The 16,850-nt window shown below is 42.1% G+C and overlaps 1 protein-coding gene across 2 annotated transcripts in view; it reads right to left on the bottom strand.

Annotated features, from left to right (window-relative positions):
* luzp2 (leucine zipper protein 2) overlaps window positions 1–16,850 on the bottom strand; it is a 203,086-nt gene that overhangs the window by 14,160 nt on the left and 172,076 nt on the right. For both annotated transcript variants that reach the window (XM_079554744.1, XM_079554745.1), the window contains exons 7-8: window positions 8,307–8,369; window positions 34–108 (exon numbers count right to left, since the gene is read on the bottom strand). In XM_079554744.1, the coding sequence (XP_079410870.1) occupies window positions 34–108; window positions 8,307–8,369 (138 nt within the window). The remainder of the gene's footprint in view (window positions 1–33; window positions 109–8,306; window positions 8,370–16,850) is intronic.

The following is a 16,850-nucleotide window of genomic DNA, read 5'->3' as shown; positions in this document are numbered from 1 at the left end:
TCATTCTGCTTTCTGATTGGATAATCGTCTGACCTTATCCAGCGCCGTCTTCTCCAGTTCGTCTTTGGCTGCCGTCAGTTTCTGCTCCAGGTCCATCAGCTGCTGCCCCTGAAGAAAAAAAAAACAGCACCACTTCAAACTGTGATGCATTACGGAAAGGTCGTCCTTCGCTGTTATCCAGGCAATTGATCCGGATCTGGTGAGTAAACTCAACTTCTGTCTGGTGCACAACAAAGTGTTTTCGACCTCCCGCCCTTCAACGCCGACTGTTTCTCGTGTAATTTCCTTACAGTGTATAAAACCGTCTCTGTGACTGGCTGTGATGGATTAGCCGCTAAACAAAAGGCTTTTGCTCATTAGGCATCAATCAATAGAAACATGCATATGCAGACCGAGCTGAGGCTGCTCAATACAATAACGTAGGCCGAGTGTTTCTTATTAAGTCTCTGCACTGGCTCCTGTGAGCTTCAGGATGGATTTTTAAAGTTGTGCTAATTATTATCTGATTGTCTTTTAACATATGAGTTTTCTCGGACGCTCAGGTCCTCAGGTATCAACGTTTTAACTGTCCCCAGAGTCCGAACAATGACTTATGGTGAGGCTTTGTTGCGTTTTAACAGCCCCCAACTGTGGAACTGTCTACCTGAGGTCCGCAGAGAGTGTTAAATATCTTTGTAGTGACTGTTTGTCAACAAAAACAACTTAACAAAACCAAACTAAGGACTTAACAGAACTCAAACAGACACTGATACGCACCATGGGGTTTTTGGTACAGGGAAGGCAACTTTATTTATTAGTCCGGTTCACTATGAAATTTTGTAATTTCGACTCATTCCTTATACCAGTGGTTCCCAAAGTGGAGGTCGGGACCCTCGAGGGGTCGCGAAGCCTTGGGTGGGGGGTCCCAAATGATTTCAAAATGAAACAAAAAGAAAAATGCTACTTTTTTTGACTACCTTTTTTAGTGTAAACCAGCCTCTAATTTGTGAAATCCATTCAGTTATTCAAAACAAACTGTTTAGATACATATCAACTTGATTATAACATGTTTTTCTTGCCTAAAGTAGCGTAACAGGCAGTAACTTTACACAGTGGGGGTCCCCGAGTTGTTTTTGTGTCAATTTTGGGGTCCCAGCCAGACAAGCTTGGGAACCCCTGCCTTATACCACAAGGTTTACAAAAATATATAGTTTTAATACTCTCCACACAATAGTTAACCTGGCTAACACCAGGCTGCTGTGTGTGCTCGAATTATTTCGAACTGCACAACAGCCTGGGGACCATGGCCAAATCTCCGGTGGATTTGGGAACCAATCACAGAGCGAGGAGGGACGGCAAGACGATGACGCGCTATTCGATATATGGAAGCTTGTAGTTTATTTACGGATAATTTAAAAAAAAGTTTATTTACGGATCCAACATGACAGCAGCAGACACGATGGTATTTTTTGATCAAGCTTTAGACCTTGTTCTAAATAATTTAGCTCAAAAGTTTACAGCGGGTACGTCATACGTCATCTCATACGATGATATGATTGGCTGGGGCTACGTGCAGACGCATGAGACTTTTTTTTTTTTTTTTTCGTATCGCCCAATAAACGACTATGGACGATCGTAAACCACACCTCTCCTACGAGAAAATGAATTGGTGGTCCCCAGACTAAATATCACTTGTGATTTTAGTCTGGTGTTAGCCAGGCTACACAATAGTGGAAATCTAAACATAAATGAACTGGACTAAACACCATGCATTTCGTACACAAGGCAACTCAAAATGTGTGTCCAAACAAAATGTATAGTTTCAAAGTGTTTATTTTCCAAGCTTGCAGGCAAACAACAAGGTCACATCTGCGAGGCCTACTTTCTGCCTCTAATGCTTACTTATAAAAACACAGGCCCACCCAGGTGCGGGCTGGACTCTCTGTGCTGCTCCCCCATATCCCTTAGGTGCCCTGACCAAGCAAAATGCAATGACTCAGAATTTACTTAATATATAACTTTAGAAAACAGACTCATACTCTACAGAACTATGCAGAACGCAAAATGTAAACTAAATTTTAACCCATCAAAAAACAAAACAGACAAATAGCTCCGACACTTTTACTTAAGAGAAGCTTTTAAAGGAGCATTATGCAACTTTCTATGCCAGAAAATAAAGTTGATATTTGTGCGTATTTGACCTTGTAGTGAAGCGGTTGAATGAGTGGTCAGCATGGTGCCTTTCCTTCCGATCACAGCGGTCTCTACAGCGCTCTAGGATCAATTGTTTTGTAGGTTTTCTAGTGAGAGGCTCCGTCAGCAGAGAAAACCTTCCAAACAACTGGTCCTGGAGCGTCCTAGAGACCACTGTGATGGAAAGCAAAGTTGTTGTATTTTCTTTTAAATGTAAAAACGCACAAATGTGTACAATTTATATATATGTGCAGTATATACACTTTTGTGGTTCATTTAATAACTGTATATGTCTGTATATATTCCTATTAATCACTCTGTGGGTACTTGCCACTACTTTTAATAGGAGTTGGAACGTCTCAGACAAACTGTACCACATGACGCTCTATTTATGATACTTTGCATGGCTTGTATATTGCTTGTGTACAACTAGAACTGCACAAAGGTATGTGTGGTCATGTGACCTCATTTGGGGCACTGCAAATACAGGTGTTTTCTCCTCATGCTTTATGTCGATGAAGGGCTGATTTGTGGCCCGAAATGTCACTTTCGTGGTGCGCCAAATAAAAAATTGATTGGGAACATTCAAGCTGTGTGGATCTTTTTACTTTCACAACAATGGAAAGTAAAGGTGCCATGCAGACCCCTCATGCAGCCACTGGGTCTTTTTTTTCCCACATAAAAGGTTGCATAATGCACCTTTAAAGTATTTGAACCCCCTTTTAAGACCTTTACATTGATAATTAATTACAGAACAGAGGGGGGTTGTTTCTATTTCTGTTCTGTTTTGTTTATGTAAAGCACTTTGGCTGCATTATACATGTATGACAAGTCCTATAAAAATAAAGTTTGATTGATTGATAATAAAACTTATATTGGACTCAGACTGTGAGACCCAGCGTGTCCCTTTAACACCTCCTCCACACTGCGCTGTGACCTGCCAATCACACAGTGGCAGCAGTGCCCATCGCTGCCGGAGCGAGACGTCAGGAGGTAAACTTCTGCTGACAAACTTTCAGGCCGAAACGGTAAATCTGTGTGTTTTCACAAAACGACTGACGGCAGACAGGGGAGTATGTGATTAAAGTCCACAGATGTGCAGTGAGAGAAAGAGCAAAAGTTTAGAAGCTCAAGTGCCAAACTCAACCTGTCATAGTCCATAGTATGACATGTTTCAATGGTTTTGAAAGTATGACTTATATAGACGGATAACATCTGTTGTAAGTAATAATAATCTTTCTATTTCAGTGAAGCAGCAAGCAAAAGTTATATTTGTTTGATTCTTTTCTGAAGCGACTAAGGAAGTGACATAGATAGAGGTAAAGTTCCAGAACGGTTTGACTCATTTCGTATTGCTGGGTTGCAGGTTCTAGAATATGATGATGTCACTGGACCCAGCGGGAGGAGCCAGTTTTTCCCATAAACAGCATTACACTTTCACAAGTCGTAGCTAAAAAGAAAACATATGAATTAAAAAAAATATCATTAATATCAGTCACTGGGTCCATGATCTCTCTGTACAAGACCAAAAAATTCCTCAAAAACAAAATAATTTTTCCTCTATATAATAGGCCTTTAGAATGCTGTGATGTCACCTGAAACCCAGCAATAGATACAGAGCATCTCTGGAATCGCCCATATTTGGTCACGCTTGAAAACAGTTAAGGGGGGAAACAATTATTCAAAAACTACTTTAACAAATGCTGTATTATAAATATGGTTTTCTACTAAATAAAGATACAAAGACATGGAGAGGAGCAACGTGGTTCAACAGCACATAAATACATAAATAACAGAGAATGCTAACTTGATGCTAAATGTTAGCATCGGGCTAATGCTAACGGTTAGCTAGCGCTAGCTACAACTGCCGTTTTTTCACTTCTACTGAACAATCTGCTGTGAGAAAATGTCCATTTGGGCCCAATTTACACTTGACTTTACATATGTGTGATAAATAAGTTCACATTCCACCGGAAAATGGCTAAAAAGAGTGAAAAATTGTGTTTCCCAAAATATTCTATTTTTCCCCTCGGCGAGGCCCCGCCCCCTTCTATGACGAGAATAAAGTCAAGTGTAAATCGGGCCCATATGGATGTTTTGTCGCAACAGATTGTTCAGTAGAAGTGAAAAAACGGCAGTTGTAGCAAGCGCTAGCTAACCGTTAGCATTAGCCCGATGCTAACATGTAGCATCAAGTTAGCATTCTCCGTTATTCATGTATTTATGGGCTGTTGAACCACTTTGCTCCTCCCCATGTCTTTGTATCTTATTTAGTAGAGAACAATATTCAGAATTCTGCATTTGTTACAGTAGTTTTTGAATAATTAGAGAAAATTTACATTTTTTCAAAATTGTTTTCCCCCCTAACTGTTTTCAAAAAGGACCATATATGGGCGATTCCAGAGATGCCGTCTGTATCTACGCTGTCTGTATCTATAACATAGTTAGCATGGCAAAACTTCAAGTGTTTGCCTCTATCTATGTCACTTCCTGTCAGTGTCCAATAAGGAAGTGAAACGATGAAACAAAAATGGTCAAATTAAAGAAAGCTTTGTATAATTTGTAACAAAATATTAAATATAATTGTGTTAACTATGTTTTAGCAAAAAATGTTTAATGTGACATGTGCACTTTAAGTTAGAGCTACAGATTTGTTATGTGTGTGTTTTGAAAGAAAACAGTCTTAAAATGCTGTAAAACTTTTCATTTTAAAGAAGTGACATCACCCCCCGGCAAGATGGGCGGGGCTTCGTCTCCCGTACAACTGAGAGCTCGCGCAAACTCGAAAGTTATAAAACGTTTCTCTCTCCATAGCTACCAGCACATGTGTCTAAAAATATGTCCCTTTCTTATAAAGATGAGTCGTGGAGAGGCGGCGCTGCTTTGAGAGGACGGCGAGTGCAGAGAGCCACTTTTCCTCGACAGCCACGCACCGGTCGGGCCTGCTCTGTGTGTTTGCACCAATGGATCAAACTGCTGCAGGGCGAGAACCTAAGTGGCCAGGTTTTTGAAGTCACTCCTCTGCCAGAGTGCTGCAAGAAACAGCGGAGCACTGCAGCTCTCACGGCTCAGGGAGAGAGAGAATGACAGATGTGTGAAACAACTGGTGCTACTTGGGCTTCTTCGGGTGATACTCGGGATTTTTAAAGCAGTACTAAGCAACTTTTGTCCCTAGAGGCCAAAAAGCGCAACTGCAGGTGTTGTAGCAAGTTGCGATTTTTTCAACCTATTAATTGTCTTGGAGAGTTAATACTACGCTGACGGAAAAGGCGAAGGGAGAGAGGGATATTGTTCATCCAATTATACAATGGAAATCATTTTCTTCACTCAAACTTGGCTGTAAATACTGTTTAAAGTGACGCTAGCCCACAGTTAGCTTTGGCCAATAGCATGTTAGCTTCTTCTTCGTGATTCTATTAGTGTGTATTGGTGACTCCGGTCCGGTGGCAGTCAAGTTGCAAACATGGTTTTCTGGCCAGAGACACCAGGGGGAGATGAAAGACCCTCCAATCATCCCATCAACACTTGTATTACCCCCACAGGGACTACGGAAAGGATGTATCAAGGTAAACACGCTACTCAGTACTGCTTTAAACTTTTGCTGTTGATGACCAACATAAATATGGCGGGAAATGTATTGCAAGTTTTCTGTCACTTTAAGTTTTCATATATAAATAAGGCATTTTATGCATAAAAATGGCCGAAATTGCCATCATTTTCAGTGACAAAATCTACATAATAGATCGAACCAGGTTTAAGTTTATGACTTTATATTGTTGATATATTAATAACAATTTCCCCTTGTTCTTTTGTGGTTCAAAGCTCAATAAATCAATTAGGAATTCGATATTTCAAAATCCCTCTGAATAAACCACCTGTGCATAGATCGGGAAGTCTGGGCATCTCTGCTGAGACTGCTGCCGCCACGACCCGGCCCCGGATAAAGCGGAAGAAAATGGATGGATGGATAAACCTTCTAAATATTGATGAGTATAAGACTGGAAAGTTTGTAGTCTGTAGAAGAACAAGTGGCTCTACCTTGTTACCCAGGGAAACACATTGGCTAAAGTAACTTTCCTAATAGTAGCATTATAAAACCAACAAATCATTTTGGTGCGAAAAAAAAATATTGATTTCTCACACAGTGGCCTTTTTGTCCTATTAAATAAAAAACGACAACAAGTTAACTACAAGGTCGTGCCGCACCGACCGTTTTCCGATGCAAATTCATTCACACATATTGACAAATTTTCCACATCATTCCATTCTTACAACAAAATATCCACTTTAGAAGCTCCTACAGACTCCAAACTTTCCAGTCTTGGATTTAATAAAGACTTTTGGTTTTATAAATATTTTTAATAAACCAGGGAGGACAGAGCGTTCTCCGTTGTTTGTCCAAAACTGTGGAACGCACTTCCCCTCCTCGTCCGAACAGCCCACACAGTGAAATGTTTTCAATCTCGCCTTCTTCCACTTTTATTCTCAGGCTTTTAACACCATGTGAGTCACTGTTTTCACAATTCGAATCATGTTTTAATGTCTTCAATGTTTTATCTTATTCATGGTTTCTAATTATTTATTGTTTTATTGTTTTTAGTGTTTTTAGTGTTTTTAGTAATTGAATGACGGTTTCACTTGATTGTACTTGTTGATTCCTATATTCCAGAGGTGGGAGTAAGTCACTAAATGCAAGTCTCAAGTCAAGTCCAAGTCGTGAAGGTCCAAGTCTTAAGCAAGTCCAAGTCAATTGGTCATAGAGTCAAGTCAAGTCAAGTCTTTATTTAGCCGGCAAGTCACCTCAAGTCGCAAACGTCAGCGCTAAGCCTAATTCTAAACTAAGCCTAATTCTTCTTTTCAAAATGTGTTTAATCTACTTTAAAATATAGAGTGCTTTCACAGATTTAGCGATTTTTAAAATGTAGGCTAAAATCTAATTATTTAAAATGTAATGGATTTGTATTCAAAGTCTAATTAATATTCAAATTGCTACAAAATTTTAAATATATATATTTAAATGCTCCAGTCTATGTACAAAGTGACTGGGACAGGATTTTACGGAAAGTAAGAAAAAACTTGAGCTGCTTATCCCTGCAGACTGAAATATAAATATAAATTAATATTTACATTTTTGTTAGTTTCTGGCAGTTTTTCTGTCAGTGGTTCCCCTGTAATACTCCAGCCCCTGTATACTCGGATTCGCCCCTGCTCAAAGTAGATTCCGCACAGCCTTCAGTCTCGCTGTCACTGGGCTGTGGATGTGGAAAATAGCCTCTAAATGCTGCAACTTTTGTGAGAACGCCTTAAAACACTGAAAAGCCCCCAAGATTTCTGTCATTAATCCAACTTCCACGCATCGTTGTTCTTGAGGAGCCTGTCTGCGCCGTAGCTTCAGTCATTGTTTAGAACGTTTTCCTGTCCTTAATAAATGTCTATGAATTCACCTATGAATTCATGAATTCACCTCTTCACTCGATGTAAAAAAGCTTTAATGCATCCATGTATTGGATAGACGCGCTGTGTCGGGAAGCCGAAAAAGCATGTGGCTAATTACCATATGTAAGATGAGCTGCTTTTACGCAATGAATCCTGATCTGTCAACAGTTTCACTCAAATAAATAATAACTATAAAGTCACAGCAAGTCATTGAGAGTCATTGGCCTCAAGTCAAGTCTTTTTAGAGCTTTGGTCATGTGACTCGAGTCTCCCACCTCTGTTATATACTGTTGATCTTTTGTGCAGCACTTTGGAAACGCTTGTTCATAAAATATGCTATATAAATAAAGTGGATTAGATTGGATAAGTCAAAAAGGGAAGCCAATGTTTCGCCACACATCCATGCAGTTTTTTCAGGGCTTCGGTTGGTGACTGTGTGGTACAAGTGAACAATGACATTGCGTCACTGCCTGGATGTCTCTGAATCTGCACTGGTTCAACGTATACACATTCAAATCTGCATATAGCGGGCCATTTTCATGCACATTTTAATATAGATTGTTGCTTGGTCGAAGCATTTTCCCTCGAGGCTCCATAAAGTTACTCTAAGCTCTTTTGTGCTGTATGGAAATCGATGGTCAATGTCTCGCCCCAGACTCGTATTCTCCCAGCCCCGCATCCCTTTGGTCTCAACTCACCTTAAAAATTAAATCCTTCTTCCCGTAGCGCAGTTCTTTCAGCTGAGCCTGGATTTTTTTGGACTGTGGGGGAAAGATAAGAAAATAAATGTTAGCTCATTCTCATAGGGAAATTGGTTTTAGATCACGTAGCAGGACTCGGCAGCCGCGGCAGTACAGACGTCTTTGTGGATGTTCCTCTGGCGAAGCTCGGCTTAAAGAAAAGGCCCACAGAGCGGAGGAAAATATGGGCCGACTAAGCCCGATTGTGCATGTGCATGGCGGACAGGAGTGTGTTCTTGGGAAGGCTGAAATAACAATGACCAGTGGCGGGCGTGCTCTACTTTTGTGAATCCGAGCAAAGGGAACCAGTAGGTCATTGTGTTAAAGCGGCCCGTTTTCAAGCTGTGAAAGTGGAATGTGTAATGATGTTAGTAGAAGCACTGAGCCCTGTCCTCCAGCTCTTCTTACAGTTTGTATTTAAACCACGTTACAATATTTCTTTAGTCTGTTTGTCTCTGTTCTCATAGTGTCCTCCTGTGCCCTTTGTTTCAGATGCCCTGCCGCTGGCTCCTTGATGATCCAGTGAAAACTGACTACAGTCTTCGCTTCAGCCCTACTGTATCAGCAGAGGGGCTCCCATCAGCCTGGGTCTATCTACAGTCTGTCTTCAGCCCTATCTGCGGGAGGACTCCCATCAGCCCTGGGTCTACTGTATCTACAGCCCTATCTGCAGAGAGACTCCCATCAGCCCTGGGTCTACTGTATCTACAGCCCTATCTGCAGAGAGACTCCCATCAGCCCTGTGTCTACTGTATCTACAGCCCTATCTGCAGAGAGACTCCCATTAGCCCTGTGTCTACTGTATCTACAGCCCTATCTGCAGAGAGACTCCCATCAGCCCTGGGTCTATCTATAGCCCTATCTGCGAAAGGACTCCCATTAGCCCTGGGTCTATCTACAGCCCTATCTGCTGAGAGACTCCCATCAGCCCTGGGTCTATCTACAGCCCTATATGCGAAAGGACTCCCATTAGCCCTGGATCTATCTACAGCCTGTCTTCGGTCCTATTTGTGGAAGGACTACCATCAGCCCTGGGTCTAGCTACAGCCTTATCTGCAGAGAGACTCCCATCAGCCCTGGGTCTATCTACAGCTTTATCTGAAGGGAAACTCCCATCAGCCCTGGGTCTATCTACAACCTTATCTGAAGGGAAACTCCCATCAGCAAAGGGCCTATCTACAACCTGTCTTCAGCTCTATCTGCAGAGAGACTCTCATCAGCCCTGGGTCTTTCTATAGCCCTATTTGAAGAGAGACTCCCCTCAGCACTGGCTAATCTATATCCTGTCCGTCCATGGGAGTGGATCTTTCCTTCTTGTGGTTCTCCCTGAGGTTCCTGTTTTCTCTCACTGTTTTTTTCTTTTCGCTTTTCCTTGCCGCGTAGGAGGGTCTAAGAACGTGGAAGACCAGGGGCGCATTTCCATCTGCTGCTGACTGCTTACACATTACATTTGTTATTCCTTTCACTGTTTTGATATTTGGTGCAAGTTGATTTGTTTGGTAATAAGGTTAAAAGACTTGCTTGAGGCATCGTGGGTAAAGCCATGAACTGCAGTGTCGCGTTTGTACCCGGAAGGGGATCGAGCGCACACACAAAAGAACACGCACACAAAAACAAAAATCAGTTAATTATCAAGCACTGGTTCTTGGAAGACGCAACCTACACAAGAAAATCGTGCTGAGCTTGTAAAGTGAGTAGCTTCTGCAGGGAAATGGGCTTCATGTACCAAACCAGCCTCTCTCTCTCTCTTTCTCCGGCAGCGAGATTGATTAAACTCTAAACAAAAGGGATTTACTCATTAAGGGTTCAGTCAATGAAGAAATGAATATGCAATTTGCAACTAATCTGCAGCACAAATCCTTACAATACACTCAGAGCGTGTGCTGTACAGTTACAGTTGTTCATTATCACTCACTTAAAAGCATTTATTTCAGAATTAACCGGACGTAAAACAAGGCTAAAGGATATGTTGTCCAATTATTAAGCATAGTGTGAAATTGTGTCAAAACATATTTTCACAAATTAATTCAATTGTTAAAGTATGTCATGTTAACGTCAATATTTCCTTCCTGTCAATGAGGTTTGTGACACGCAACAGTGCACAGGTGTTGAAAAATAGGGTACTCTGGTTTCTCCTAACATGTACAATAGGGATGAATGATGTGTGTGTGTCCCCTCCTGGAACCGCCACCTTAACGTGGTGGAGGGGTTTGAGCACCCGAATGATCCTAGGAGCTATGTTGTCGGGGGCTTCGTGCCCCTGGTAGGGTCTCCCAGAGCAAACAGGTCCTAGGTGACGGGTCAGACAAAGAGCGGTTCAGAAGCCCCTTATGAGAGACCAACAGGCCCGGTTAATCGTGAGGCCGTCCTTCTGTGGACCCACCACCTGCAGGAGGAGCCATAAGGGGCTGGTGCAATGTGATTTGGGCAGCTCTAACAGCTGCCCCCACGACCCGGCAAAGGACAAGTGGAAGAAGATGGATGGATGGATGGATGTGTGTGTGTGTGAATGAATGGTGGTGGTCAGATGTGTGCAGTCGCGCTTCTGTCAGCTCATCACCACCGTGTGTGGAGTGAATGAAGATCAAAAGCTCCAACACTACGTGAAGCACTTTGGGTGATGTGTGTGAAAAGCGCGATACAAATACATACATTTCGGTTCCATTAAATTGGGCGTTTTTGATCACGTAACACCCCTCGCTAAGCCAAGCCGGTTCACCTGAATGTGCACACTGGTGTATGAGTGAGAGTGTGAATGGGTGACTGGTTCTTTGCTGTAAAGCGCTTTGAGTGCTTGATGTAGGTGGAAAATCGCTATATAAGTTGAGACCACATTATTTACCATATACCAAAAATGTGACAGAAGAGTGATGATAACAATGATGATAAAAAAGCTTTAAAGGGACTATACAGAGTTTAAAAATGTTAAAATTAAGCATTTTCCTCCCCCTACATGTTTCAACAATGTCTTATGGAGAATGAGCCCAGATACATTTACCACACCTGCCTCTAGAATCCTGCAGTCACTCAAAAAGGTGTTATTCGGGTCTGAAGTGCCGTCATGCGCGAGCTTAATATAGAAGGTGCAGTTACAGGTATGGCCTGAGGTGGCAGTAGTGAGCATAAAATGGCTAACTTGCATCTAGCCACTTTAAAAAGTGACGGCAACAATGCAAGGTTTAGATCAAGTTTAGATAAGTTAAGATCAAATTTGTACATTTCAAATGAGGCCTTACTCTGGCCTATAGGCTGTAAGCTTTAGTCAAGAAGCTTTTGGATTTGGGTAAAGCTAAACTGGAGAGAATGCACTCGGTTAAGGTGGGGGGTAAGAGGTTAACAACAGATAAAATGTCAAACTAGGGACAACCTGCATTTATTTATTCATCTGCAAAATCTTGAATCCAATTGTGATAACTTTTAAGCTTGCATGTTGCTCAGAGCGCCCTCTATTGGCAGGACAGGAAATTACCTATGCTAAAAACATGCACAATAGGCCAGTATGAATGAGAGTGTGTTTGAGAGTGCGACTGTGGGACTACGGATGCAAAATAACCCAAGGCTACAATCCGGCGTGGCTTGTTTACATGCATGAGACCCATGTGTGTTCACTAACCTGTTACCTGCCATTTTAGGGTTAGGGTTAGTCATTATTTATGTCCAAATCCCAAAGCATATTGACAGGAGATCTTACAGCCTACATTTCAGTGTGATACGTCATTTGAAAGCCAAGACCTTCTAGTTTCTATAAGAATGTGTAAGATATGTGTGAGTGAAACACAACTTACATCACATTTGCTGTTTCTAACCCTAACCCTAGACCCCTGATTTGGGGGACAGCAAGTAACACCAAATAAACAACATAATTTTGTTGTTTGTATTATTTGTCCTTTATTTGAGCAGGCAGGTTTTTGCAGGGGAGTTTTTCTTACTTGGAATGTTAAAATGATTCCAGTAAATATCAAATGTTCTTATTTTGGGTCCTTTTCACTTATCCAAATATTTTTTTTCCAGTCAAATATATCAGAACGGGTCGAGTGAAGGCACTTATTACTGAGCAGCGAAACACTCCAAACCGTACTAATGAGGCAAACTAGTTCTCCAGGTACGTTTTTGGAGAGCACGAAGTTACACTACAGTTAAAAAGCTGAAAAAAGTCGATATTCCACGGGTTTTCTTCGAGGTTGCCCTGGCTTTGTCTCGGTGAGCTGCATATTTTAAGTCCTCCTGGTGCGTCGCTCCCATCGCTCATGGGTTAAACTTTGTTCCAGTGTCTCCCCTGAGGACAGAGGTCTGCTCATTAGAACGCTCTCCGAACTCCTTAGCCATGATTTATTAACGACCACTTCAAACTAAGAGAAGCTCGTCTTTGTCAGTTTAGGTCTGTGGAGACTTCATTTGTGCCGTGTGCTCTAAATCCAACACAGGTCTATAAAGGATTTTCTATCATGAACATTACTGTCATTACTGTCTACTTTCTATATCGCCAAAAAAAAAAAAAAAAAAAAAGAGGATCTTAACCCTGTTCAAGGGTCATGTGGTTCATTCACAAGCAGGTTTAGGAGTGCACGATGTGAGACTATTGTGATCACTTAGTTTGCAATAACTTCATCAACTCGGCAACACTGCAAAGCTAATGGAAACACTCACAATGTTTTGAAGTTACTGGCGAAAAGGACAATGCAACACGAGAGTGATGCGATAAAAACAAAACAAAGGGGTAAATATGGATTGAAACAGACTTGTGACAGCACAAGCTCCAGAACATGGAAGTGTTTGCTAGACACTTTGGAAAGCACAGACGTTAGCCTGTAAGAATCACCTCTGTAACAGAGCTTCAGAGACACCCATCTGTAAGAGTTCAGCTAAAACAGTCGGTCTTCTAAAGGTAAGACTGGGCTTTCATTACTGTTATTTATTATGCAGATGGACACAAAGCGTATTTTCTTTGCATTGTACTGTCATCATGAGTTGTTTATTTGAGCAGATCTGAGTATAGTGAATACATGATATCATTGATACAGTCCAGCGTTATTACAATAATTATAATAATAATGTATTATTTATTATTATTTATAATAATTTGTTTAAGGTCAGTTATATTCCCAAAATTATTCTACGGACACAAACATTTATATGGTCAGTCTGGTGTTATAAGTGATTTGCCTCAGGTGCACTGTGGAGCGGGTCAGTTTTTTTTAATGCAGGCTAGCTGATACCATAAACATGCACTAGCCTTGCATTAGCCTAGCGCCACGAAACTCTTCAAATATAAGAACTGCAAGAATTACCAAAAAAATTATCTCCAGAAATCAGCAACACTCTGGATAACTAGGAAATGAGGCCCTATGTCAAAAATCCTGAAATATCCCTTTAAGGCTTTACATTTGGCCTTATGGTTTTTTATACCCTGCAGAAAAACTTCACAGTTACTTCTATCATACGTTTTGAGCGTCGAAGTCTGATTTGTGTTTCGACGAGAAGCAAATCCTAAATGTGAAAATCCTGTTGTTTCCAAAGCCAATGTTGTGGCTTGTAGGTCTGCATTATGAAAGCAGACACAAATAAAACATTTGTGCGTGGATTTTTGATTCCTCTTTTCGGATGCTCTGATTTGCCTCCCCCGCTCTGCCCCGGAGCCCAAACACAGGAATGCACTTTGACTGCGGCGCCCAGGGAGCAGGTCATGTGACAGGGCCGGGAGAAGACAATGTCGCTGACGATCAGCTTTGCATGAGCGCAGCCTGACTTCAACACCAGAAAGAAACATGACTGGAGTAAATAAGATAAGTGTTTTTGTTGTAGTGCCTGAAGGTCCAATATTCGTCAAGTTTAATTATGTCTTATAATGTCAAAAATATACTGGAGAGGTGTTTTTGTTTCATCCTCAAGTGCTGAAAATGGTTTAGGGCCTATCTCAATGGGGAGAGTTGCAGAGACGTTGTCGCGCCTATAAAAGGGCCTATCTCACCGGCCTGGAGACTTGTTGGAGACTAGAGTCTGCAGGTAGTCTCGGTGAAAACCAACAGGTTCGATTTCAGCGGAGTCTCAGCATGGTCTCCAAGAAGTCAACGCGGTCTTGTGTTGCGAACACTGTTTGTTGTGCAATGTCTGAGACCTGTCAGATATCAAGGGGATCTCAAAAGGAGTCTCTAAGACTTTGCAGTGACGTCATAGAAACGTCACAGAGGTCAACAAATAGTGTTCGCAACACAACTGCTTGAGACCGCGTTGACCTCTTGGAGACCACTCAGTGACCCAATGGAGACTTTTCCAAGTTTCCATGCAGTCTACGTTGAAATCGAACCTGTGCGTTTACATCGAGGCCTGGAGACTCGCTTTATCTCCAGGGGACGTCTCAGCAACATTTCTGTGAACGGCGAGTCTCAACTCTCCAACTAGTCTCCAACTAGCCTACAGGCCAGGGAGACAGGCACTTCAGTTACAGGAATAATGTCATGACTGGTGGTTATTCTATCTTTTTCAAATACTTTTAGACACCACAATAGTAATAAAACACTAAAAGACTCTTTATAGACCCTTTGATGTCGTGCCTATAAAGGGCCTATCTCACCGGCCTGGAGACTTGTTGGAGACTAGAGTCTGCAGGTAGTCTCGGTGAAAACCAACAGGTTCGATTTCAGTGGAGTCTCAGCATGGTCTCCAAGAGGTCTACGCGGTCTCAAGGAGTTGTGTTGCGAACACTGTTTGTTGTGCAATGTCTCTGAGACCTGTCAGATATAAAGGGGATCTCAAAGAGTCAAATGGAGTCTCTAAGACATTGCAGGGACGTCACAGAAATGTCTCAGAGGTTGAGGACAACAAATAATGTTCGGAACACAACTGCTTGAGACCACGTAGACCCCTTGGAGACCACTCAGTGACCCAATGGAGAAGTTTCCATGCAGTCTCCGTTGAAATCGAACCTGTGCGTTTACATCGAGACCTGGGGACTCGCTTTATCTCCAGGGGACGTCTCGGCGACATTTCTGGCAAGTCTCAACTCTCCAACTAGTCTCCAACTAGCCTACAGGCCAATCAGCCCTTAAGTTACAGGAATAATGTCATGACTGGTGGTTATTCTATCTTTTTCAAATACTTTTAGACACCACAATAGTAATAAAACACCAAAAGACTCTTAATAGACGCCTATAAAGGGCCTATCTCACCGTCCTGGAGACTTGTAGGAGACTAGAGTCTGCAGGTTGTCAGGGAGTCTCTAAGACTTTGCAGGGACGTCACAGAAACGTCTCAGAGGTTGAGGACAACAAATAGTGTGCGCAGCACAACTGCTTGAGACCGCGTTGACCCCTTGGAGACCACTCAGTGACCCAATGGAGACTTTTCCAAGTTTCCATGCAGTCTCCGTTGAAATCAAACCTGTGCGCTTGCATCAAGACTACCTGGAGACACGCTTCATCACCAGGGGACGTCTCGGCGACATTTCTGTGACCAACTAGTCTCCAACTAGCCTACAGACCAGTGAGATAGGCCCTTCAGTCACAGGAAAAATGTCATGACTGCTGGTTATTCTATCTTTTTCAAATACTTTTAGACACCACAATAGTAAACAATCACTAAAAGACTCTTTATAGACCCTGTAATTGTTAAGGCTCATTCATACTTCACAGGATGCTAGATTCCAATCCATTTCCATTGTAGCTGTTGTCATAGTAACGAAAAAAAAAAAAGTCTAACTGTTGTTGATAATATCAGATAAACCTTATTTTATCGTCTCAAATGTCATTCCTCTTGTTCTTGCACCTTAAGCCACAACAGGACCACATTTTTTAGTTGTAGTTTTACACTTATAATCGCAAGTTTTAGTTTAATCTCTTCTCTTGGTCACTTCCTGCCTCCAGCTGATGTCACTGATGATGTAAAATGTCCTGTGTATTTGACTCCAAAAGCAGCTGGGGTAGCCTGTAATAAGCACTGGCCAAGCCCAAAATGGCCGCCTGTTGATATGCCACGCTAAATGGTGCATATCTGCAAAAACATTACTGACCATGCCCATCGTGCCACACCATGATTCTTGGCTGTGTGACAGTGTTTCTGGCCTATCAGTGCGGCGGCTGTAAAAGTTGTTTATTGGGGGGCAACCTGCGGACTTTCGAAAGGAGAAAAAGTTTTATGTGAAATGTAATCTCCACCAAATCTGACCTTTGTGAAAGTCGTAGGTGCCCTGTGAGCCAAAGCAGTTTGTTTTGGTTGACAGGACAAAGCGCCCAGTGGAAATACACTTTTGGAGCAGATTTACAGTGGATTTTCCCTCTGCATGGCGCGGTCACATGCCAAACAAGCCACAGGTAAAAAGCACCCTATGCTTTTTCTCCTCATTACTTGGCTCGACATCTGGAGATGGATCCCCAGGCGCCTACCTGCTGGATTAGCTATTTCCCTGATTTCGGGTTACAGATCGAGGCTCTGGGGGGAGAAATTCTTGGGAACAATTTTTTCTCCCTCCACTGAGCCCGGTGGGATGTCTGTAAAACCAAGCTCCAA

Source organism: Gobius niger, assembly GCF_951799975.1.
Source record: "Gobius niger genome assembly, chromosome: 4".
Classification (NCBI taxonomy): domain Eukaryota; kingdom Metazoa; phylum Chordata; class Actinopteri; order Gobiiformes; family Gobiidae; genus Gobius; species Gobius niger.
Note: the sequence above shows the minus strand (reverse complement) of the source record. Positions and strands in the feature narration are given on the sequence as shown.